This window comes from Rana temporaria, chromosome 1 (assembly GCF_905171775.1).
Source record: "Rana temporaria chromosome 1, aRanTem1.1, whole genome shotgun sequence".
Classification (NCBI taxonomy): domain Eukaryota; kingdom Metazoa; phylum Chordata; class Amphibia; order Anura; family Ranidae; genus Rana; species Rana temporaria.
This window is the reverse complement of record NC_053489.1, coordinates 358,772,401-358,796,429: the sequence shown is the minus strand read 5'-3', so window position 1 is coordinate 358,796,429 and position 24,029 is coordinate 358,772,401. Positions and strand designations below refer to the sequence as shown.

The window sequence follows — 24,029 nt, the reverse complement described above, 5'->3', positions numbered from 1 at the left end:
AGGCTAGTTAAGAGAAAATTTGGGATCGATCCAGTAGCTGGAGAGGCTAAATGACATCAGATGTGAAAACGTGTCACAGGAATGCAGAATGTACTGCACTCATGTGATCCATAGAAGAAGTAGGGCCAAAACACTTTGCTGGCTGTACTTTCCATAATGAATGTAAAATGAAAAGTGACAAGTTCACAAAAAATAAATAAAATAAATTCAAATTTTTATCTGCAAAAAGACGTGCATTTTTTTCATTATTTTTTTTAGAAAATATTCTGCATTAGGATTTTAAAGAAAGACTAGAAAGCAGTTTGGGATCTTAAAAACAAATTTTACAATAGCGCACCACAGACATAATGCAAGACTTGCATATAATAACAATATGTTTTTAGGTTCTTTTATATAAACTCATTGCGGTACACTCTGCTTCTCATCAGATGTTTGTTGGTATGACTTCTGTATCATCCAGTCTCTGCCCTGTGGAAACCAGTCTCTGATAAAGCAGACAGGTCTTACATACCAAGGATAATACATTTCCCACACACGGCTGGCCCCAGCGGACACCACTGCTAAGGCAGCATCTTGGGCAGGGTAAGCAGGCAAGGAGGTCTTATCTCTACAAGAGATGAAATAAAACAAAAATAAAATGAAGCCACTAATTCACACCGTCTACATTTTTGTACTGAACATCTTTAGATATTTCTCTCAATAGGGCAGGGTTGGGCAATGGCAAACTCCAGGCATTGTGGAACTACATGTCCCATGTAGCATTGATAGTTACAAGCATGACTTCCACATACCTCCCAACTTTTTGAGATGGGAACGAGGGACAACTATTAGCAAAAAGTATGTAGACATAGGACACACCCCTGCCACGGCCCCTTAAATGTGAATTATACAAAAGAAAACCCCACAAGTGCCTTTTTTTTACCACTACTATTATTTTTTACTGGCTTCTGACATTTACAAATTTGCCAATTTAGAAATTGGATGAAAGGTTTAGCACTGGGAAACACTTTTGAAAGATAAAAAGTGCATTGTATATACAACTATATAGATAAGACCAAAATGAGGGACCAATGAGGAGTAAAGAGGGACTTTGTTCCAAATCAGTTCCCCGAAATCAGGGACAGTTGGGAGCTATGCTCCAAGAGGCAGAGGCATGATGGGATTTGTACTTTTGCAACAGCTGTAGAGCTGCAGTTGTCCACCCCTGCTTTAGAATACACTCACACTGATTTAAAAATACTACAGTTATAGGGTTTTGAGGCACCTAAGAAAGCTATAAAAAAATATATATATATATAAAACATATTCGATGGTTTCTCCTTTCTATGGTTTTTATAAAGCAGTCCAGTCCAGTAGAGCAAAGGATCATTCTGCCAATGAACATTTGAATGGACAAATTAAATATCCAAAACTGATTAGTATCGATGACAGTACTATCATGGTTAGAAACAAGTACAGCTGCAGTCAGGATACTAACTGCCTTCCACTGCAAATGCATTAGTTTGCTGGAAGTTGTAGATAAGACAGCAATGTTAAAAACTGATCTGCGTGTTTGAGTACTTTTGAAATGTGGACATAATGACACTCTCTGGGATGATGCCTTAGAGCTAACCTCGTCAGTTTTCATCAAGCTTCAGCTCATTGCAGGCAGGGAAAGCACATCTGTGGCAGAAAATGAAATGCCCAATTGCCACGGTGGTCTTAAAACCACAATTACTATTTTCCCCAGCTCATGTTTAAAGAACACTTCCACTATATCACAAAATATAAGCAAATTGTTAAGGAGACTGTGGAATGTAGACAATAAACCCACTGTAGAGAAGATTAACAGATACGTTTATGCTTATTCTCTTAGCCCCAACCACCCACCCTAATGAAAAGTAATGGTTATATAGTCAGGTTTAAAAAAAAGACACAAGTCCATCTAGTTCAAAAAAATAAAAAAAATAAACATACAATTCCATATACCCACAGTTGATCCAGAGGAAGGTGAAAAACATCAGCAAAGCATGATCCAATTTGCTTCACCTTCATCCCTCAATCCTAGTTTAAATACTTGTCCAGCCTTCCCAGAAACCTCTCCCCCAGCACAGCAGACCTCATTCCATTTAGGTGCAAACCACATTGAGCATATAGGCTGTACCCCAATTAAAAGTCAGCCAGTGCTCTAAAAGCCCAAATCTCTTCTTCTTACACCAGGTCCTTAGCCATCAATTCAGTTCTCTAATCTCCCAGTCTTTCCTGTATTGCACATGGCACAGGCAATATTTCAGAGAATTGGCCTTGGAGCCCCTTCCCTTCAACTTGCAGCCTAGTTTACTAAATTGGTTCTTAAAGCGGTGGTTCACCCTGCAGAACAACTTTTTAGCATAAAATTAGGCATAGTAGCGCGAGCTACAGTATGCCTGTCTTAATTTTTTTAGCCCCGTACTCACTGTGTAATCGTACATAGAAGATTCCGACTGCCCGCGGGGAATGGGCGTTCCTTTCAAGAGGGAGGGTGATTGACGGCCGGCTCTGGCACGTCACGCTCCCCGAAGACAGCCGGAGTAGGTCTCGGCTCTTCACGGCGCCTGCGCACAGACTATTTTTTTTTTTATAGGGTGAACCCCCGCTTTAAGGAGCCTTGCCCTTCCATATATTCGGTCATTGGTTCCAACGTGGACGAAAACAGCTGGATCATGCCCAGCCTCTCCCAGTAATTTATCAACCCCCTCCACCACATGCTGAACCCTGGCACCAAGGAGACAGCAAACCAGTCAGTTGAGGCAATCCTGGTGACAAACTATTCCATCAGTCCTTCTGATTATAGAATCCCCCCCCCCCTGTAAAAGAGACCTTTGGGTTTTGTTTTTTTGTTTAAATCATACTTACCTAGGAGGATGCAGCATTGGTTTGATGCTGCATCTGTCCACCGCTGGCTTTAAGCGCAGAGATAATGATGACTGTCAGTCAGCGGCTCTCTGCTCTATCTCCCCCCCCCCCCCACTGAGAACCTAAACCAGGTCCCGGTCAAGGCAACTGGGTGGATCCTGAACATATGGTTGCAATCTTTCCCTGGTCTGGACTTGCTCTGTGATGTCAACTGACAGCGGGCTGAAAATGGTTCACAGGGGTGCAGATAAGTGATCCAGTGATCGATAAGAGAAGTACAGCCAAACAAGCTTTGGCTGTACTTCTTTAACCACTTCCCGACCGCCGCATGTATATGTACGTCCACAGAATGGCACGTACAGGCAGACGGGCGTACAGGTACGTCCCTGCCTTTCCGCGATCCGGGACGACGGCGCGGCTATTCGTTTATAGCCGCTCCGTCGCGATCGCTCCCCGGAGCTAAAGAACGGGGAGAGCTGTATGTAAACACGGCTTCCCCGTGCTTCACTGTGGCGGCTGCATCGATCGAGTCATCCCTTTTATAGGGAGACTCGATCGATGATGTCAGTCCTACAGCCACACCCCCCTACAGTTGTAAACACACACTAGGTGAACACTAACTCCTACAGCGCCACCTGTGGTTTACTCCCAAACTGCAACTGTCATTTTCACAATAAACAATGCAATTTAAATGCATTTTTTGCTGTGAAAATGACAATGGTCCCAAAAATGTGTCAAAATTGTCCGAAGTGTCCGCCATAATGTCGCAGTCACGAAAAAATTGCTGATCGCCGCCATTAGTAGTAAAAAAAAAAAATTTATAAAAATGCAATAAAACTATCCCCTATTTTGTAAACGCTATAAATTTTGCGCAAACCAATCGATAAACGCTTATTGCGAATTTTTTTACCAAAAATAGGTAGAATACGTATCGCCCTAAACTGAGGAATTTTTTTTTTATATATGTTTTTGGGGGATATTTATTATAGCAAAAAGTAAAAAATATAAAAAAAAAATCAAAATTGTCGCTTTATTTTTGTTTATAGCGCAAAAAATAAAAACCGCAGAGGTGATCAAATACCACCAAAAGAAAGCTCTATTTGTGGGGAAAAAAGGATGCCAATTTTGTTTGGGAGCCACATCGCACGACCGCGCAATTGTCTGTTAAAGCGACGCAGTGCCGAATCGCAAAACCTGGCCTGGGCATTTAGCTGCCTAAAGGTCCGGGGCTTAAGTGGTTAAAGTTAGGGAGCTGCCCAGCCTGGACATCACATAACTGTGTTGCAGTTTGCCTATCTTCCCTGCCACTGACTGGACAAGGTGGTGGTGAGTAGTTGTAGTCAGAATTATTATTCACTTGATTGCTGAAAGAAACAGAATTTAAATAAACACTCTTTTTTTTTACATTTCTTCTAAATTAAATTTAGTATATGGCTTTGCTGTATCCAGCTGAGCTGCAATTCATTTTTATGCTTTCCCTAAACCTGATGGTTGATTGCTTCTGTCTACTTCAGGAAGAATGTTCCAGAAATAGTTTGGGAGTATCAGTCACTGAATTATGAAAAGTTATCTGAATATGTTATCTCCCAAATATTCTTGGCCCGCCTCTTTCTTTCATTGACTCACTGACTTTGATTGACAGCAGTGGGAGCCAATGGGTCTCAGCAAGTGCCATGTGCTGAGGGACTGAAGGATGCTTGAAGGAGGAAACTGGCCTGCGGAAGCTTGGCCGGAGAGTTGGGGGCCTTTCGCCTGCAGCTCCAGGTGTGGAAGTACTTCTTGAGTGTGAGGTGCCAGAAGTGGCTGCAAACAACTGCCTGCTCGAATTGGGTCTCAGATTTATTAGCTGTCCCCTCTTTCATCAGCATCATTTTGAGGCTGCTACTATAGGGCCTAATCTGAGCACCACAAACCAAAAACTCTGAAATAACCCCTCTAGCATTTCTGCCCATGGTCACCTTGAGTAAGGACAAAATGATTAATGTAGTATTTACTTTCTGGCCTTAGCTCAAGTTTGCTTAGCTGAGAAAATGTCCCCTGAAGACTCCTGTGATGTATGACATAATTTGCCTAGGCAGGAAACTAGGAAGTAACTTAAAGCGGGGGTTCACCTGAATTTTTTTTTTAGAAAACTTAACACTTACCTGTCCAAGTCGCCGGCGACGTCAGCAGCCGAAGCCGAGCGGTAGCTCGGCTCTCCCCGCCGCCATCCTCGTAAGGGAATCGGGAAGTGTAGCTCTGCGGCTTCACTGCCCGGTTCCCTACTGCGCATGCGCGAGTCACGCTGTGCAGTTCCCACTGGTCCCCGTTGTGTTCTGGGAGTTGAGTGTTTCCCAGAACACAACGGGGGGGGTGACACGGAGGGGCCGGACTCCAGTGGGAGTCTATACCCGGAAGTGGTGCAAATACCTGTTTTATACAGGTATCTGCACCCCCTCCCCCCTGAAAGGTGTCAAATGTGACACCGGAGGGGGGAGGGTTCCGAAAAGCGGAGGTTCACTTTTGGGTGAAAATCCGCTTTAAGAAATGTAAAAGAAAAAGAAAAGTTTAAAACAAGTAAATATGGTATAGTTTCCCATCCTGATTATACTTTTCCATTTTCTCTACTAATGCTAGCAGCATGAGGATTAAAAATAATCAATGTTGATTGGGTGAGTGAAGTTTCACTTTAACCTCCTTAGCGGTAATCCAGAGTCTGGCTTGGGGTGAATTTATTATACCAAAAGCGGTATCCCCGAGCCAGACTCGGGATCGCATGGCAGGATACAGGGGGAAGTTACTTACCTTGTCCCTGGATCCTGCGATGCGTCCCCGCTGTGTGTGCGGGCTCCTCCGCTGTGTCTCCTCGCTCGATTCACAGTGCCGCCGAGCTCCGTTCCCTGCAACAATATGACGCACGGGGACGGAGTTCGGCGTCAAATTCAAAAAGTAAAAAACACAATACACATACAGTATACTGTAATCTTATAGATTACAGTACTGTATGAAAAAAATACACACACCCTTTGTCCCTAGTGGTCTGCCCAGTGTCCTACATGTACTTTTATATAATAAAAACTGTTCATTCTGCCTGCAAACTGTAGATTGTCCCTAGCAACCAAAAAGTGTCCCTTTACATCAAAAGTGCTTTTAGACCAGCTAGAAAACAGCGATAATAAATTAGAATCAGTTGCAGAATTGAGCGATAGCAATTTGTGGGAAAATTCGTCATCAAACAATAAAAATAATGACAGCGACAATTCTGCAACTGAGCAAATTTCAGTGTTTTTGATTTTAAAACATTATTGAATAATTTTTATTTTAATTACATTATTATTTGTTAGAATTATTTATAGTTATTTATTATATTATAGTTTATGATTTTGTTTTTCAAACTTTATCATACCCGAGATGTCTACTAGACTCTTGTTTGGACAGATTTAAGTGAGTTATTCCTAAGAATTGCAGGCCTACAGTATAAAACACCAAATTTCCATGCAAAAAATTGTACCGCTTTTGGTACAAAATTCCAGACATAATCATATTGCCAGGGAGGTTAATAGGACCCCTAGACTGAGCCTGTATGTGTCAGTGTGGGGTTGAAACCAGTATGGGCAGCCTCTGAACAGGTAAGGGGGACACAGTTTATTTCCAGGGGCCCTTCTGGGGATTACTGCTACAGTTGTTATGCTTTCATAAATGCCTATGTTCCTTTTAGTGTTCTGTATGTATTTCCTTTTAGGTAGTTCTCATGATAAGTCAATGGGGGAGATTTACTAAAACTGGTGCACACAGAATCTGGTGCAACTGTCCATAGTAACCAATCAGCTTCTAGGTTTTATTTTCAAAGCCTAATTGAACAAACTGTTAAAAGCCGATTGGTTATTATGCACAGTTGCACCAAATTCTGTGTGCACCAGTTTTAGTAAATGTCCCCCATAGTTTACCCTTGGCTTCTGTGTTCCAAGTATTTTCCTCCCCTTCTTGTCCTTCAAGGTTTGATTATACTTTAATTATGTAAGCAAAATTTCAATAAAACAGACTTTTTACTCACTTGACTTTCTCCATGGCTGACTGGGTATCAATAAGGCCAAGGATGCACAACGTGATGGAGACAGGTATATTTTTCATGGCTAGTTCATGTCGCAGAGAGGAAAAGAAACCATCCAATGCAAACTTTGTTGCACCATATGAAGTGGTAAATGGTGTTGCAACTTTACCTGGATGATCAAAGTAACATATCAGAATAGACTCATGTAACTTATGTAACACCCTCAATATTAATTTATGTACTAATACTTTTCAACAAAAGTAAAGTTATCTTTTAAAGCGGATACCCAGGATAACAAATCTTGTCTAAAGAGAAGAGCCATGTGTATTCTTACTTGAGTTATGATGTAAGGCCTCATTCACATGGGTGTACTACAGCGTTTGCCCATGCGAGGGCAAGTGTGTGGCCCCAAATGCGCACCATTTACATTTCTATACCTCAGCTTATTTCCAGGACACCAAAGCACACATTCTTTCTCTCTTTGCAGCAGTTGCACATCCCCACCAGGATTCTCACATTCCTTGAGCCCCTTTCCATCCTATACTCTGGGCTACAACAAAATGAACACAACTCTCCCTTTTGAGGTCATTAAATAGATTATCATTTTAGTTGTCCTCAAAGAAGGTTCAGATGCCATTTAGTAGCATTCCATTTCCTGGAAAAAAGCCAGGATGTAGATATGTAAATATTGGAGTATTTTATCCAGGCATGGGTGAGGAAAAAGGCCTACAGTTATAGCATTTGTATTAAACAATATTTTGTATAAATTATGCAGAGTATTTTAAACTATTGGTCTTTGTCTAAAGTGATCCTTGCCTACATGGACCAGTTTATGTAAAAGATGAACTTAGCCTTTAAACTAACATTTTTATTTTCAGCTTAAACCTCCCCCATTTATGTCTTTATTCCTCTTAAAATACTTACACCCAAAAAATCTCTGTAGCATCCTCTTAGGTAGGTGCTAAAAGAGAGAGTATAGTTTTGGGTTTCCTTGCCTACCAGGAAAATCATTAGGTAAATGTAGGTGTTCTCTGCCAATCAGGGAGCAGTGATCCATTAATAGGGTCTGCTCATTGTACTCAGATGCTGCTCATGATGTCTGCCTGTTTCACACTGGTGCAATAGGATGAGGCCTATTGGACAGTGGGAGGAAACTTGACAAATGGGAGCATAGGCGTAGTTACAGCCCTGGCCACTGGCAAAAGCAGGTGCCTCAAGGCATGTTGGGTGACTGTATAAATACCTAGGGCACATGTGCTCAGGGTCTTCGGCTGGAGAGCAGGATCCCAAAGGGAGGGGGCTGCTGCCCCTCCTCTGTACAGGCTGCCATGTGGCCTCATATTGTCAACCTGAGGGATGGAACTGTGGAAGCGGCAACTCAGATGTCCTGTAGAGCTGACTAGGAGGGAGATGCGTCTAGAAGGATCTGTTCCTGGCTACTGTGAGTACAGACCTGCATCTAGGGGCCTGTTCTGTGAGGGCCATCCCTTCGGGCTAGTGAAGTTAGTGAACGGGTGCCAGCCAAAGGGGATACTAGTGAGTGTCCTGCAGAAAAGTGGTGCATTAAATCTGCTGCCAGAGAAAAGGACTTCTCCTCCCACACAACTATATTGTGGTCCAGCAGGGAATCTGCTATTCGACTCAATTTAATTGGGTCAAGCAGGGATGGACTGGGACAAAAATTTGGCCCTGGACTTCATCCAGACTGGCCCACTTTAATTTTGCGAACACGCACAAAAACAGTTTATAAGCTAGACACGGTACAGGAGATGGTCAGAGACTGCAGACATAGTACAGGAGATGATCAGAGACTGCAGACATAGTACAGGAGATGATCAGAGACTGCGGACATACTACAGGAGATGATCAGAGACTGCGGACATACTACAGGAGATGATCAGAGACTGCGGACATACTACAGGAGATGATCAGAGACTGCGGACATACTACAGGAGATGATCAGAGACTGCGGACATACTACAGGAGATGATCAGAGACTGCGGACATACTACAGGAGATGATCAGAGACTGTGGACATACTACAGGAGATGGTCAGAGACTGCGGACATACTACAGGAGATGATCAGAGACTGCGGACATACTACAGGAGATGATCAGAGACTGCGGACATACTACAGGAGATGATCAGAGACTGCGGACATACTACAGGAGATGATCAGAGACTGCGGACATACTACAGGAGATGGTCAGAGACTGCGGACATACTACAGGAGATGATCAGAGACTGCGGACATACTACAGGAGATGATCAGAGACTGCGGACATACTACAGGAGATGGTCAGAGACTGCAGACATACTACAGGAGATGGTCAGAGACTGCGGACATACTACAGGAGATGATCAGAGATTGCGGACATACTACAGGAGATGGTCAGAGACTGCGGACATACTACAGGAGATGATCAGAGACTGCGGACATACTACAGGAGATGATCAGAGACTGCAGACATACTACAGGAGATGGTCAGAGACTGCGGACATACTACAGGAGATGGTCAGAGACTGCGTTCATGGCTGAACCCAGTGTAACAGTATATAGTATCGCAGGATTGCTCCACTCCATTTAAACCATCTCTGTAAAGATCAAGTTGGTAATCTTCCTTTGAAAGTACACCCATGTGACAACTGCACATCCAATTTCCAAAATACAAATGTTCTTACAAACAGTGATCTGGCCAGGATTAGTGGAGGACAGTAAACAGTTAATTGGTCTGTGAAGTTCTAGCCTGAACTAGCAGTTAATCCTTCCAAAAAACATCCCAAAAACCGTGCAGCACACACAGAGCTCTGGCTAAATAACTGAAATGGTTAACAGCCAGCCGTGTGTCACACAGTCACTGGACACAGAATGCCAGCAGGTCTTATCAGTGTGCAGGATAAACAGCTATACAAAAAAGTACGGGAGCGAGAGACAAGGGGGAGGGAGAGAGAGGGGGAGAGGGGACTGACCTGCACACTGCCTAGATTTCTGGAAGACACTGCAGCCAGTGTACATGTGAGACTGTGATATGACATTTCTCCCGAGTCCTGCCGATCTGTGTGCTGCAGGACTGGCTATCGTTCTTGTATCTCGTCGGCATTGTGTTTCTCCTTCCTTGCGCCCCCATTCAGCCCCACTCCAGCACCCGGATAGTCAAATGTGGCGGGCTGGAGGGGGAGGGTTACGCTGCCTGCTGACTGGCTGTGGATGTGTGGGATGAGCAGAGCAAGTCCTCGCTAATACTCAGTACTCTCATAAGCAGCAGTCAGCAGAGCGCAGAAACTCGGGGCTGTCACTCAAAATCGGCCCATTGATGGACCAGCCCACCGGGAATCTCCCGGTAGTCCCTATGGCCAGTCCATCCCTGGGGTCAAGTGAGAGTTGTCCTCATCTGTGCATAATTCAAGTTGGACTATCCCACTAATCCCTTCTCCTATTTAAGTTCTACCAATAAATACCAAAAAAACAAATACCCTAGATACTGATCATTGGATAACAAGTGGAAGAGTGTGCGGGTGACAGTGTAAAAAAGTGTCTGGCTGCAGAATGATCAGAAGGAGGTCCAGAGAAGACTATACTCAGCAGCCCCTACATCTGCTACAGTCCATTTTAGCCACAGCGAAACCATGTCTTTTTGTACATTATAGAATTCAAGCCAGTGACAGTAGAAATTGAAACTTGTATAGTGCTGTCATGTGCCCAGACCTTAGACACTTTATTTTTTTACAAATATGTAAACAACCTCCAGCCTTCTGCTCAGGAGATCAATCTATCATTTTTAAACACAGTCCAGCTTCTGTGTTTACAAGTGACAGCTTGATCTCCTAAACAGCTCCCACTGAATACAGGATGGGGACAAGGGTGGTGAAGGTGTCTGGAACTCAGTGCGGATGCCGACACCCCCATTGGATGATCTCCTTGCAAATGAGGAAGGCAGAGCCACCTACAGTGTGCATGAAGGTCCTAGAGCCGGCCTCGGTTTTTCAGCCTAAAGTGTTTGTTAAGCCTAATTTGCAAGTAACTGCCAGAACCTCTATTAGAGCCTGGCATACCACACTATGGAAGTTATTTAAAAAAACAAGCATTCTAAATACCTATTTACAGCTGTCTTCAGGGCTTCTGCGGGAGGAGCTGGGCAGCCACATGATCTCTCAAGCTCACATCAGCGTGGGGGGGGGGGCGGAGACGGAGACAAAGAGAGGGAGCTGACAGGCAGGAAGGAGGGGGTGAGGGGGAGAGAGGAGAGCAGAGGGGACAGCAGCGTATGATGGAGTGACGCACTCTGACCATGGTGGTCAGGGCTCAGTAGCCCCGGTTATCGTGCTCAGTATAGAGAGGAGGGCATACAGGAAGTGGCAGGTTCAGGGAGTTTTTTATTTACAGTTTAGAGGGGAGCAGATTACACAGCACAAGCACTGTGCTGTTTAATCTGCTGTAAGGGACCAATATGTGTATTTTTGGGGAGTTAACAAACACTTTAATTCAGCAACAAAATTAAGGCATGTGGAAGATGGTAAAGCTTATAAGGAGGAGAAGATGGGGCAGTGGAGGGGGGTTGCATTCAGAGATCAGTGCTGAAGAGGGGTGAAAGTGAGATGTGGAAGGGGGACGCAGAGGTACACAGAAGGCATAACTCTGCACTCTGTATGCAGCATGCCCCTGAACTCTGCAGTCTGTGTGCAACCATCTTCTCTCCCCAAACTCTGTACATAATGCACTCCTGGTATTTAATGCCCCTTTAGGACCCACGGCCTATTCTGTGAAGTTTGAGGGTGTGTGTGTGTGTGTGGGGGGGGGGGGGCATGGTTAAGTTACTGCAAATATGAAATTTCACCTTCATATTTTCATAGAATTTTAAATATACATTCTTCTATCTGGACCTCATTTTTTTTAAATTAACAAAGACAAAAAACAAAATCAAATACATAGGGGGTTATTTACTAAAGGCAACTCCACTTTGCACTACAAGTGCAAACTACAAGTGCAAAGTGCACTTAAAATTGCAGTCACTGTAGATCTGAGGGGTAGATCTGAAATGAGGGGAAGCTCTGCTGATTTTATCATCCAATCATGTGCAAGCAAAAATGCTGTTTTTTTTTTCCCTTGCAATTACCCCCTCGGATCTACAGCGACTGCACTTCCAAATGCACTTTGCACTTGCAGTTTGCACTTGTAGTGCAAAGTGGATTTGCCTTTCATAAATAACCCCCATAGTGTGCATCTACTGTAATTGATTTTTCAATAACCACAAATCACCTGTTAGAGAAGATAGAACAACAATGGAGCCGTTTGATTCTGTCAAGTGAGGGAGAGCCATGCTGGCAAGATGGACATAACTAAGGAAGTTCACCTGTAAGCACAGTGAAAGTTATAAGCTGCAAATGAGACGACTGCCAAAAAGTGCTTTCACTGTGTAAGTGGTATAGGAGATTACAATTTTGATATTAGATAGAATATTCTGAGTAGAAAAATCAAAACAAACCTCCATTAGCCACCTGATCTCCTGGATATTTCCATCCCACATTTGAAATGGGCTTATACCAATGTGGTTTAACACCAAATAATCCAAACCACCTGCAAAAGTACAGACAGTGAACTATTAATAGACTTTTTTCCCCAGAAAACATAAGAAGTGATTGTATAAAACATTATGGTTGCATTCAAACTTTCACATGGTCTACCACACTGCACATTAGTTTTTCTAAAGACAAAATGTGTTTTACCCTAAAGTGTGTGTACAAGAAATATGAACAAAGCACATCCTTCTATACTGTGCATTTGTCTCTATCCAAAACTCTGAGGCCCCGTACACACGTCCGAGGAACTCGACGTGCCAAACACATCGAGTTCCTCGTCGAGTTCAGTGTTGAAGCCGCCGAGGATCTCGGGGGGCCGACTTTCCTCATTGCACAACGAGGAAATAGAGAACATGTTCTCTATTTGGCCCGACGAGTTCCTCGTCGGCTTCCTCGCTGAAAAGTGTACACACGACCGAGTTTCTCGGCAGAATCCAGCTCCGATCGAGTTTCTGGCTGAATTCTGCCGAGAAACTCGGTCGTGTCTACGGGGCCTGAGTTGTATTTCTCTCTGCTGCCCTTTTCTTCTGCTAATCTGCATGAGTCACTTCTGACAGCTTTTCCAGACTCCAAGAGTTATTGGGTGACAGGGGAGCTCTAGCACACAGTCTGTATTTGACAGCCACAGCTTGCATATTCTGACCTCCATCCCCTGCTTTTCAGAGCTGAGATATGCTGTGTAAAATGTGAAATATCATTGCACAGAGCAGGCAAGTATAATATCTTTTTTATTTTAGCAAAAAAATCAAAAATGACCCTCTAAAATCTATTTAAAGTATGGGCGTATGTCTGTTGGAAAGTGCTGCCATTCATTTTGAACGGTACCCAATGCATGTATATAGTCAGAACCAGAGGTGTAACTAGAACCTTCAGGGCCCTGGTGCAAGAAACCATGAAGGGCACCCCTGACCTCCAGCCAGGGCCCTTCCCACTGATCCCAGGGGAAGCAGGACCTGGAAAGGAGTGGCGGCATATGGGAGGAACAAATCCCCTCCATTTTCCTCCTGCAGCCACTGAATGCCTATGGGAGGTAGAGGAGGCGAGGCAGGCTTTTAGCGGCTGCAGGAGAAAAATGGAGGGGTGTACAGGGGCAGCATGTGCTCCATTGCAATTGTGACCCCTGTAGTTATGCCCCTGGGATGAGTGGCAGCAGTGGTGTTGGGGTATGGGATCAGTGGCAGCAGTGGTGGTTGGGTGGGGATAGGATCAGTGGCAGCGGTGGTGGTTGGATGAGTGGCAGCAGTGAGGGAGAGATGAAATGAGTGGCAGCGGTAGGGGGGATGGGATCAGTGGCAGCAGTGGTGGTTGGGTGGTGATGGGTTCAGTGGCAAGCATGGTGGTTGCAGGATGGGATCAGTAGCAGCAGTGGTAATGGTGGTGTGGGGGGGGGCTGTTAATCAGTGGCAGTAGTGGTCGTGGTGTGGGGGAGTATCAGTGGCACAAGTGGTGGTGGTTGTGTGGGGGGTATCAGTGACAGTAGTGGTGGGTGGGGGGTATCAGTGGTAGTAGTGATGTGGGGACTGTGCCCATGAGTGAGGGCGGGGAGGATGGGCAGAGCAGGCGGGGACTGTGCAGTGTGCCCGTGAGTGCGGGCAAGAGGATGGGTGGAGTGGGGTGGGGACTGTGTGCACATGAATGACCAGTGTACTATCTCCCGGCGGCGGCCGACCCCCTACAGTGGCGGAACTCAAGGGCCCAGTCACAAGTGCAACCCTGGTAATTCCGTCACTGGTCAGAACGCACCTGCGTTATAGCACATCACAACCCACAAATGTGAATACTGTGTTGTGGTGCACTCTATTGGCTAAAGAAGTGGAGGTGTGTTTTTTTTATTTTTTATTCATTGAGGTAATGAAAAATTCAAAAGTTAATGGGTTGCCCAAGGACTCTTTTACATGAGCAGCAATTTCTACTGCCCCTCAGGAATGCGATCTGCTGGAGATGACTTTTCAGGAGTGCAGCAGCAAAGCATGCAGAATGTGATACTATCATCTCCTAAATGCCCTTTTTTTTTTGGGGGGGGGAGATTTTCAAATTGAAACACCATGCAGCAAAAAAAAAATATGCAAGCCTATTTTCTTGAATGGGTTGCATTCATCAGTGGCACTACCTGCCAAACATGACCGGTTGCATAGACTTTGCCATGCCATGCTGCAACTGCTGCTGTATGTACCAATATGGCTTCTAGCCATGTTAACCAGCAGCTCGGCAGTTGGGAGGTGGCAACATCTCAGCTCAAGTGCCTTTTTTTTTTTTTTTTTTTTTTTTAACACCAGCCCCCCCCCCCCCCCAATGTAAATAAGGGCTAAATGCAATGCATATTAAACCCTCTTGCCATCTGAGTTCTAGACAGTTGTACCTGAATGCATAGGGCCTTAAACCTTAGTTCCTTTTGGTACAGAATTCAGCCCCGTCCGGCCACAGTCTGACATAGACTTCAATAGGCTGCAGGTAGCATTGCTGTCCCCCGTGGGAGCAGAAAAGCACTGGGAGGAACACTGCATCTAGACAGCCCCATGTGCTAGGGGCTTTAACTGTGAAAAAAACATGCATTTACGCATGCGCAATAACAGACAACAGGAAAATCACAAGCACTGACAATGTATGGATAATAAGGATCCATCTAAATAAACTTTACAGTTTGCACTGTATCTAAGCTACTGTGCAGTGTACATAGTGATTTTGAGGAACAGTGCAATGCACATGGTTAATGACTTAACCCTTTTTGCGGGCAGAGCCGTTTTTGCATATTTAAAAAAAAAAATTATACCTAAAGATCAGTTAAAAACCCCAAACATTATACATTTTCTGAAAACAAAAGACCCTGGAAAATGGCATGCGCAAGAATGGTGGTAGTTCCAATTTTTTATGTCACAGGATATTTGCGCAACGTTTTTCTTTACCCTCACCATACATATGTAGCGCTACCCCCGAAGGAGCCGCTGATTTGTTGTTGGGATCGGCATATTAAGTTACCTTGATGTGGCCCAGGGGTGCAGTTGTAGAATCAAAGTAGTGAGCGAAGGTCCAGACAGTGAATAAGGGTTTTTCCAATGCTTTATTTCAAGGCCAACACAGCCAACATCAACATCAAATGGGAAGAAAAGGGTGATGAAGAGAAAGGGAGAACCTTGCTGTATCAGGCCTGGATATGAACCGAGCAGTCCTGCTCTCAGTAGTATCAAATTGTGATTCGTCGCCACTCTTTCTGAGTGGGTGAAGTGCCCCCGGACAGACCCCTCTCTCAAGCCTGGCAGCCGAAGTGTGACTTTGGATTGCTGGGAGGAACAGATCTCTCTCACAGACCTGGCTCTAGGGCCTCTGCCACAGGCCTATTACTTTAAGTGAGCTAAATGGATGAATGGAGCGAATCCTCCCAGTAGGTTTTTAACATAGGTCACCGGATGATGGCAAAGCGTACCTGTCAGCATTCCGGTCACCAGATCCCTGATTGGTTCGTTCAAGCCCTGTTGGACAACCTGCCTCCGGGTTCCCCTCAAGCCGACCCCCCAATCGAACGGCACCCAGCCTGGGATCCTCTCAATAGAACTGGGGACCCAGTAAGTCACTGGAGTCCCTTTTTACCTTCAGGATGAGGTTCCGTGTAGTCTGCAATTGTGGCCAGGTGGGCCGCGCCGGCGGGGTCCATGGATGCGCGCACCCTGAAGGTGGATGCCGCACCTGGAACCGGGACCCCGCGAAGAGTTTTGAGCACATGACACCTGTCACAGATATACCCTTCCCCAGCATGCCCCGCAAGGGAAAACTCCTCTGATAGGCTGCTGGGGAAAACTTGCTCTGCCAGAACCCCTCTGGTGCCAACTGCTGGCCAGGGATGGTACCGCATCCCTGGAGCACAGACTGACCCAGTGGACTTTTCTGGAATGACAGAAGTCCCAATTTAATAAATTGTGAATAGGAGCAAAGTAACTCTCCCATTGCCCACTAACTTTAGCGTAGTGCCCATACTGAAAGTAAGGGGGCGCTACACATAGAAGCAATTCTTTGCATTTTGGTCTGTTCCCTTTGTATTTAATGTCTTCATATATTTAAATAGGACATTGAACTGCTCAGGAAAAACACACAACAGTACAAAATCCTTTTATTATTCTTTCTTCAATATTCTTCCACTTGAATGAATGAACCCTAAAAGGTACTGTAGTCTGTCACTTCACATTTCGTGAATAGATGAAAACTTTTGTTGTCAACAGTAATGATAAAAATGTCAGCTTTTTCTTCTTTGTCTAATTTTTTTATTAGTGGAATACATAAATTAGACTGAACTACAGAAAAAAAATTATATGCAGAAGGTAAAAAATCTAATTAGTGACAAATTGGACCTGCTAACTTGCTATTATTTTTTTTTTAACTTCATATCTTTATTGAACCATTTTCCATTATACATCTCCACATTCACATTCCCTCCCTCCCCTGGAACATACCAATACTATAGACATAATATCTTAAAAACCATAGGTAGTTCCCAATTCCTTATAATTGAACTATTCCTTCCGACTATCGAACCCTTCCCTCCAACTAAGCTTCCCTCCCCTATCAAACTTATTTATCCCATCCTCACATCCATCTACTTGCGTTCCCTTTTCATCCCCACTTAACCTCTATTTCCTTGGATCATCTCTCCCCTTCTTCCTCTTCCCCAACTATTTACTAGATTTGGATATTACTTTTCTCCCACCACTGTCTCCAGATTTTATCAAATTTTTTAAGAGCACCTTGTCTGATATACGCAACTCTTTCCTTCAGTATTGTTTCATTCATACTTTGTTCCCATTCTTTACTGGACGGTGGGAGAGCTGTTTGCCGTCTGTGCAATCAGCCTCTTTGCCTGAAATAGGTATCTCAAAATTGCCAGCTGGTTATTACCAATTTTACCTTCTCCCTCTGCCCAGCCCAGTACACACTGTATCGGTTCCAATTCCATATTGACTTCAAAAATCTCCTAAATGATTTCCACTACCTCCCTCTAATACCGAAATAGTTTCGGACAGCTCCAAAACATGTGGATCATATCCCCTTAATTTCTTCCACATCTAGGGTAGCTAGCATCTGATCTATGACCAAACCGGAAAAGCTTGTCCGGGGTATAATAAGCTCTATTTAATAAAAACAGATGAGACATCCTCTGGGAGGGGGATAATGAAACCAATGGGGCAAGTTCCAGGATTCTTTCCCACTGTGTCTCAGTTATGTTACCAATATCTCTTTGCCACTTCTTCTTTTGTATCGGGCCTTGTGTTCCTCTTAGGCTCCCCTTATATATACTAGGGTAAACTTTTGATATTAAACCCTTTGATGTTCTTGCATTGATAATTTCCTGGAGCAGTGGGATCTTGCTCCATTCTATTACAGTTCCTTTGTACTGATCTGCAAGAGCATGCCTGATCTGCAGGTATCTATAGAATGATGCATTTGGTAATGCAAATTGTGCTCTTAGTGCCTGAAATGTTTTTAATATACCGTCTTGATACAGCTGGATGATTTTCTTTATTCCTTGTTTTTTCCATTCCCTGACTGTCCCCATCTTCTGTATTTCCTCCAAGTTATTATTTTCCCACAGGGGTGTATACTCTGTTAGCCCGTTGTATCACAGTGCTGCCTTTGCTGCCTTCCATACTCTTAGGCTGCATTCACACCTGAGCGTAGCGTTTTGCCTCGATTTTGCTGCGGTTTTTACCACGTTTTGCCGCGATATTTAAGGCGTTTTTTTTTCTGCGATTTTGGACAGGTCTAGGGTCACCAATGTTAAAAGCAGAAAAACGCCAAAATACGCCCAAAAAAAAGTCCCAGAACTTGTTTGAGCTTCAGGCGTTTTTGAACTTCTGGCTTCAGGCGTTTTGTAGTGGAGATGTGAACCATCTCCATAGAGAATAATTGATTTTTTCCCCTCCAGCGTTTTGTAGCTTCAGGCTTCAAGCTACAAAACGCTCAGGTGTGAATGGGGTCTTAGCATATGGGCTAAAGTGGGTAGTTTCTGAGAGTAGGATCCTGCCTCCATAGTTTCTACTAGAGAACTATGTATGGTGTTATGTAGGAGTAACCTCCTCTCTATTTCGCCACCTTTCCGTGTTGCATCCCTTCATATATTGGAGCTGTGCTGCAAGGAAATAACTGACTGGGTGTGGTAATACCACACCTTCTTGCTTCGATCTTTGGAGAATATTTGATTGGATTCTTCCCACCCCTTTTTTCCAAATTAGTTCCCTGAAGATGGTATCTATCTTTTGGAACCACTTTTTATATATCCATACTGGAGAGTTTTGAAATGCCCTGTACACACGATCGGTCCATCCGATGAAAACGGTCTGATGGATTTTTCCATCAGTTATCCGATGAAGCTGACTGATGATCAGTCGTGCCTACACACCATCAGTTATAAAACTGATCGTGTCAGAACGCGGTGACGTAAAACACGACGTGCTGAAAAAAACGAAGTTCAATGCTTCCAAGCATGCGTCGACTTCTGAGCATTCGTGGATTTTTAACCGATGGACGTGCCCACAGACTATCGTTTTTTTCTATAGGTTTTTTATCTATCAGATAATTTTAAAACAAGTTCCTAATTTTTTAACCGATGGATAAATAACCGATGGGGCCCAAACACGATCGGTTTAGTCTGATGAAAACGGTCCATCAGACCGTTTTCATCAGACAAACCGACCATGTGTACGCGGCATAAGACATAAAAAGAGGCTGCGGCAACCACACCATTTTTATCAAGTTACAACGACCCGCCACTGATAGTGGGAGCCGTTTCCATACTTAAATTTCTCTCTTATATTTATCCAATAATGGGACCATATTATATATGATATATTGATTAGGGTCTCTAGAAATTATTATCCCTATGTATTTTATTTTATTTTCTATTTGGAATTTCAGCTTTATTTGTAGAGAATATTGGTCTTTTCAATATATTTTCAAATATGTACATGTAAATAATAATATTTTATATTAAGGTTTTAAAAACCTTGTTCATTTAGGTTGTAATTATATAATGGGTCAGCCATAGCTACTCATTTGACACGCTTATGCACAAAGGGATTAGCCCTGATGCATGAGGCTCCTGCATTTAGGTGTGGGTGGCAGCTTAAAAGGGCTGGATGGGACACTTTTAGGCAAAGATGAATTCACTGCCCCTTTAAAAATCTTCTTAAAGCAGAATTAAACCCTCCTATCGTTTTCACCTAAGGAAACAGAGGATATCTTGGCTTCTGTTTGATCTTCAAATGCCATGGTGCTGCACATGTGATCAGTTATGACACCAGCCATTTGATGGTATGACATCCAACGTGACAGTTACGTTCTTGGCATGTTTTAGGAATGTAACTGTTAGTTCCACTTTATATCCTTATAGGAAGTGAGGTGGGTTCATTTATAGCATCCTTTATAAAGTCTGGGTGGCCTTTAACTAGTGTTCAGTATGCTGATGGGAACAGAAGAGCCTGGTTGGAGAGATGTGCTGAAGGACTTACATATATTCTTCTAACCCCAGAATGGGCACCCATATCGGGTTATGGGAGGTACGCTGCCACTTAGAGGACGTGGTATCTTGCTGAATTGAGGATTACCTAATACTAAGATTGCTACCCAAGTACATATAAAATGGCTAGGAGTGATTGGAGTGGATGCCTGGTATCACTGAAGGTATGAGTTGGGACAGAATATCCAGGCCATTGTGCTGGATAAGTGCATCCCATGGAGGGAAAACACTGTGTGATACAGGATCCTGAGGAGACCACTCTAGTGCAAACCTGGTCAGGTTGGGGCTGATGGTGGATAGGAGATGAGGTCTCCCTCTTGTCAGTGTGGAGCTGACCCCCCTCCATTTAGCAACCAGCAAGTGACATCTGGCCTCGGTTGTTCAGCAAACTATCTGAGCACCATCGTTTAACCACACGGAAAACATCAGTCCTGATGCAAACAGTATCACCAGCCATTGGAGGGATGTTGGTTGCTATAGTGACCAGGAGTATGGTAAATTAAGGGTTTATTAACCTGACATACGTGCACACTAGCTGCAGAGTTCTACGTGGTCTGTGGACTGTGTGTGGCCAGTGGCTTAGGCCTAAGTCAGCCCTGTTCTGAAGTGGGCCCCTTTAGTGGAATGTGTGGGTAACTTTGTCATGGTTGACCTTGCTTTCATACTGACATATCTCCCAACTAAAGAACCTGAGAATGAGGGACACTTCAGGGAGACAATGACCACCATGTGGACTTAGATAGATTGATTTGAATATTGGCTGTGGATTAACAGAATACAATTAGAAACAATGAAGAAACCTGAGATTTAGTGCATATTAAAATTGGGCAACTGTACACATTGGGGGTTATTTACAAAAGGCAAACCCACTTTGCACTACAAGTGCATGGCAAGTGTACTTGGAAGTGCACTTTCAAGTGCAGTCACTGTAGATCTGAGGGGGATATGCAAGGAAAATAAAAAACAGCATTTTTGCTTGCACATGATTGGCTGATAAAATCAGCAGAGCTTCCCCTGATTTTAGAACTTCCCCTCAGATCTACAGCGACTACACTTACAAGTGCACTTCTCCCCTGCACACATACCTCCATATACACATTGCCCCCCCCCCCTTTTCCCTTGCACACAATGTTCTCTGTCCACACTACCCTCCTCAGTACAAATCTCCCCAGCCCTCGCACACACTGCCCCCCCCCCCCCAGTACACATTGCCCGGCTGTGTAAACACTTCCCCAATAAACATTGCCCCCTACATACATTGAGGGCTAAAGTGGTTTTAAATCCTTACAAATACCCAAAAAACTGACTGGCTTCAGGTAAAACACAGATGAAACAAATCCTCCCCACATAAGTTGTACCCATTTATACCCCTTAACACAGCACACAGAAGAGCGCCAAGGCTGTCAATCACAGGCTGTGTGCTGGATATCCATCCCTGTGATCTGTTTTCTCTTGGTGTCAGAAGTGACTCATGCAGATAGCAGAGGAAGGAGGAAAAAATACAGAAATGCCATTTAAAGGGAGTTTTACTAAACCTAGAGAGTGCAAAATCTGGTGAAGCTGTGCATGGTAGCCAGTCAGCTTCTAAATCCAACTCTTTCAATTAAGCTTTGACAAAAAACTGGAAGCCAATAGGTTTTCATGCAGAGCTGCACCAGATTTTGCACTCTCCAGTTTTAGTAAATGAACCCCTTTGGTGTTTTCGATTTCGATTTCAAAATTACAAAGAACAAAAAACGAAATACAATGTGATTCGATTTTCCATAATAGTTAAGGCCCATATACACTTTTGCGTTTAAAACGTTTACGTCCTATTTTCTCATGATAAAAATAATGCCTGTTCTCATCGCAGCGCTGCTGTGTATTGCATTTGAAAAATATGTTTACATTTTTTTCTGTGTTTTAGTGCATTGGGAAGCCCATAGAAGTCAATAAAAGTGAATCAAAAAGCATATAACATGAGTTTTGATGCATTAGCAACAGGTAATAAGTTGTTAAAGGATAAGTTGACCTTTGTAAAAAAAATCTATTTAGCAGCATTGGTCCAAGCTATGGCTGATCTTGTGGTGGGTTTGTGGCCTTTTCTGTGGGGCCCCTGCCCCCATATGTCCTAGAGCTTGGGGCTGAGGGAGCAGATACGGCTGCCGGATTGACCGAGGTCTCATTCCTGTGCCCTGCCCCTGAACACTCCCAGCGCAGCATTGTTCCCTGTTGTGGTTAGTGATTGGCTAAAGGTTGATGCTGTGAAAACGAGGGGGGGGAGAGGGGTGATGCCTGATGCAAAGGGAGGACTCTGATGGCGACGCCTGATGCAAAGGTAGGACTCTGATGGTGACGCCTCCTCCCTCCCCCTGAAAGGTGCGTAATTCAGGTATTTTCTCCCACTTTCGGGCATACAGTTGATAGCCCAGACATTCCAACCTGCAAAAATTCATTTCAGGGAGGCGACACTTTGTGCCGGCATCGACCCCCTTCCCCCCCCTCCCATGCAGCAGCAAAAGCAGGCTGGGGACAGCAGCATGGGCTGCCCCCCCTCTGCCTCAGCTTGCAGCGCCTTACTGCCGCATGTCACTCAGCCACAGATAAGAGTCGCCATACTCCATTCAGGCGCTCAGGCTGCTCTGTCTGTCTGTGGCTGAGTGACAGGCCCAGCCGGGAGATCGCCCTGCTCTCGCGGGTGTCCGGGAGACCGCAGCCAAACGTGGAAGACTCCTGCGGTTTGCGGGAGACTTGAGATATCTGTATAGCCGCAGTATCCACGGATACATCTACTCCATGTCTGGCCTCTCCTCCGTCTCCCCTGCTGTCTTCTGGGAGACACACAGGTCCCAGAAAACACTTCACTTCCTGATTCCCTTATCAAAGATTGTGGCGTCTCTACCCGAGAGACAGATAGGCTTCCGGTGAGGACATTGCGGGTGCCCTGGACAGGTAAGTGTCCATATTTTGAAAGTCAGCAGCTGCAGTATTTGTACCTGCTGACTTTTAAAAAAAAAATCATTTCAGAGGGCATTCAACTTCAAGTGGTTAAGTTAAAAAACCTTTTTAGGTGCAGTCCCCCTGCACCCTTACCCTTACCCGATATTGGCCCAGCGCTGTGCCTGAGAGCAGTAGCGCTGCTCTCTCCCTCCCTTCTCATTGGAGCTGTTGGTTCCTGCTGCCCTAAATCAAATGCAGTGACGAGGGAGAGGGGGGCCAGGCCGAGCCACACTATGTGTGTTAATAGACGCACACAGTGCAGCTCGGGATCAAGCCGCATAAATAACCCCCAGAAACCTGCTTCCTGGGGGGTACTCAAAAAAGCGCCGGCAGGGGCCCCTAGAAAGGGAGGATAAGTAGGGCAGTTAAATATAACACGTTTTTTTTTTAATCCTTTACAATCACTTTAAAGTGGAAATAAATCCTCCCCTCCTTTTTGCCAAGGAAGCTGCCATCTTAGCCTATGTTTAATCTGCAACCAGTGCTGCTCATGTGATCAATTATGACACCAGCTATTTGATTGCTTGTTTGGTTGAGAGCAGAAGCATCTTTGACAGTTATTCATGGCATGCCTTGAATGTAACTGTTTAGGGAAACAGTTACTGTAACTTGATGGGTTTATTTCCGAATTAGGGGTCGTGCACAATGGCCTTAAAACACATTAGGTTAGGGCAATGAGAGGCATATTTCAAGGTGAGAGTTTAGAGGCAGAAGAAGAAAACATCACAAGTGTGTTTTTGGGAGGAGTTTTCAGGCAGAAGAAAAAAAAAAACACTATACTCTCATATACGCACATAAACAGACACATTTGGTGTTTTCAAGTTTACATAAAAGATGGAGCAGGGGGAAGGTTTTGGGAGTAATGCTTATAAAAGCAAAAGCTCATAAACTTCCCTAAACTCTTCTAAACTCGTGTGCACTATGAGCTACCATGAGCATTTTTTATGCCACTTTTTGTGGCAGAGGCTCTGGCATTTTTTTTTCTGCTTCTAGTGTGCATGGACCCTAAAGCTACATATAAAGCTACCCTAAAGCTTCAGCAAGACAAGCACACATAAGCGAACTAT

General features: G+C 44.3%; 1 protein-coding gene across 3 annotated transcripts in view; it reads right to left on the bottom strand.

Annotated features, from left to right (window-relative positions):
- Positions 1-301: 301 nt before the first annotated feature.
- The window catches only part of HSD11B1L (hydroxysteroid 11-beta dehydrogenase 1 like), a 73,533-nt gene continuing 49,805 nt past the window's right edge, over positions 302-24,029 (bottom strand). For 2 of the 3 annotated variants that reach the window (XM_040321670.1, XM_040321679.1), the window contains exons 4-7: positions 12,389-12,480; positions 12,163-12,256; positions 6,908-7,073; positions 302-607 (exon numbers count right to left, since the gene is read on the bottom strand). In XM_040321670.1, the coding sequence (XP_040177604.1) occupies positions 400-607; positions 6,908-7,073; positions 12,163-12,256; positions 12,389-12,480 (560 nt within the window). In that variant the 3' untranslated portion in view covers positions 302-399. The remainder of the gene's footprint in view (positions 608-6,907; positions 7,074-12,162; positions 12,257-12,388; positions 12,481-24,029) is intronic. The other variant, XM_040321688.1, reaches the window with a different exon arrangement.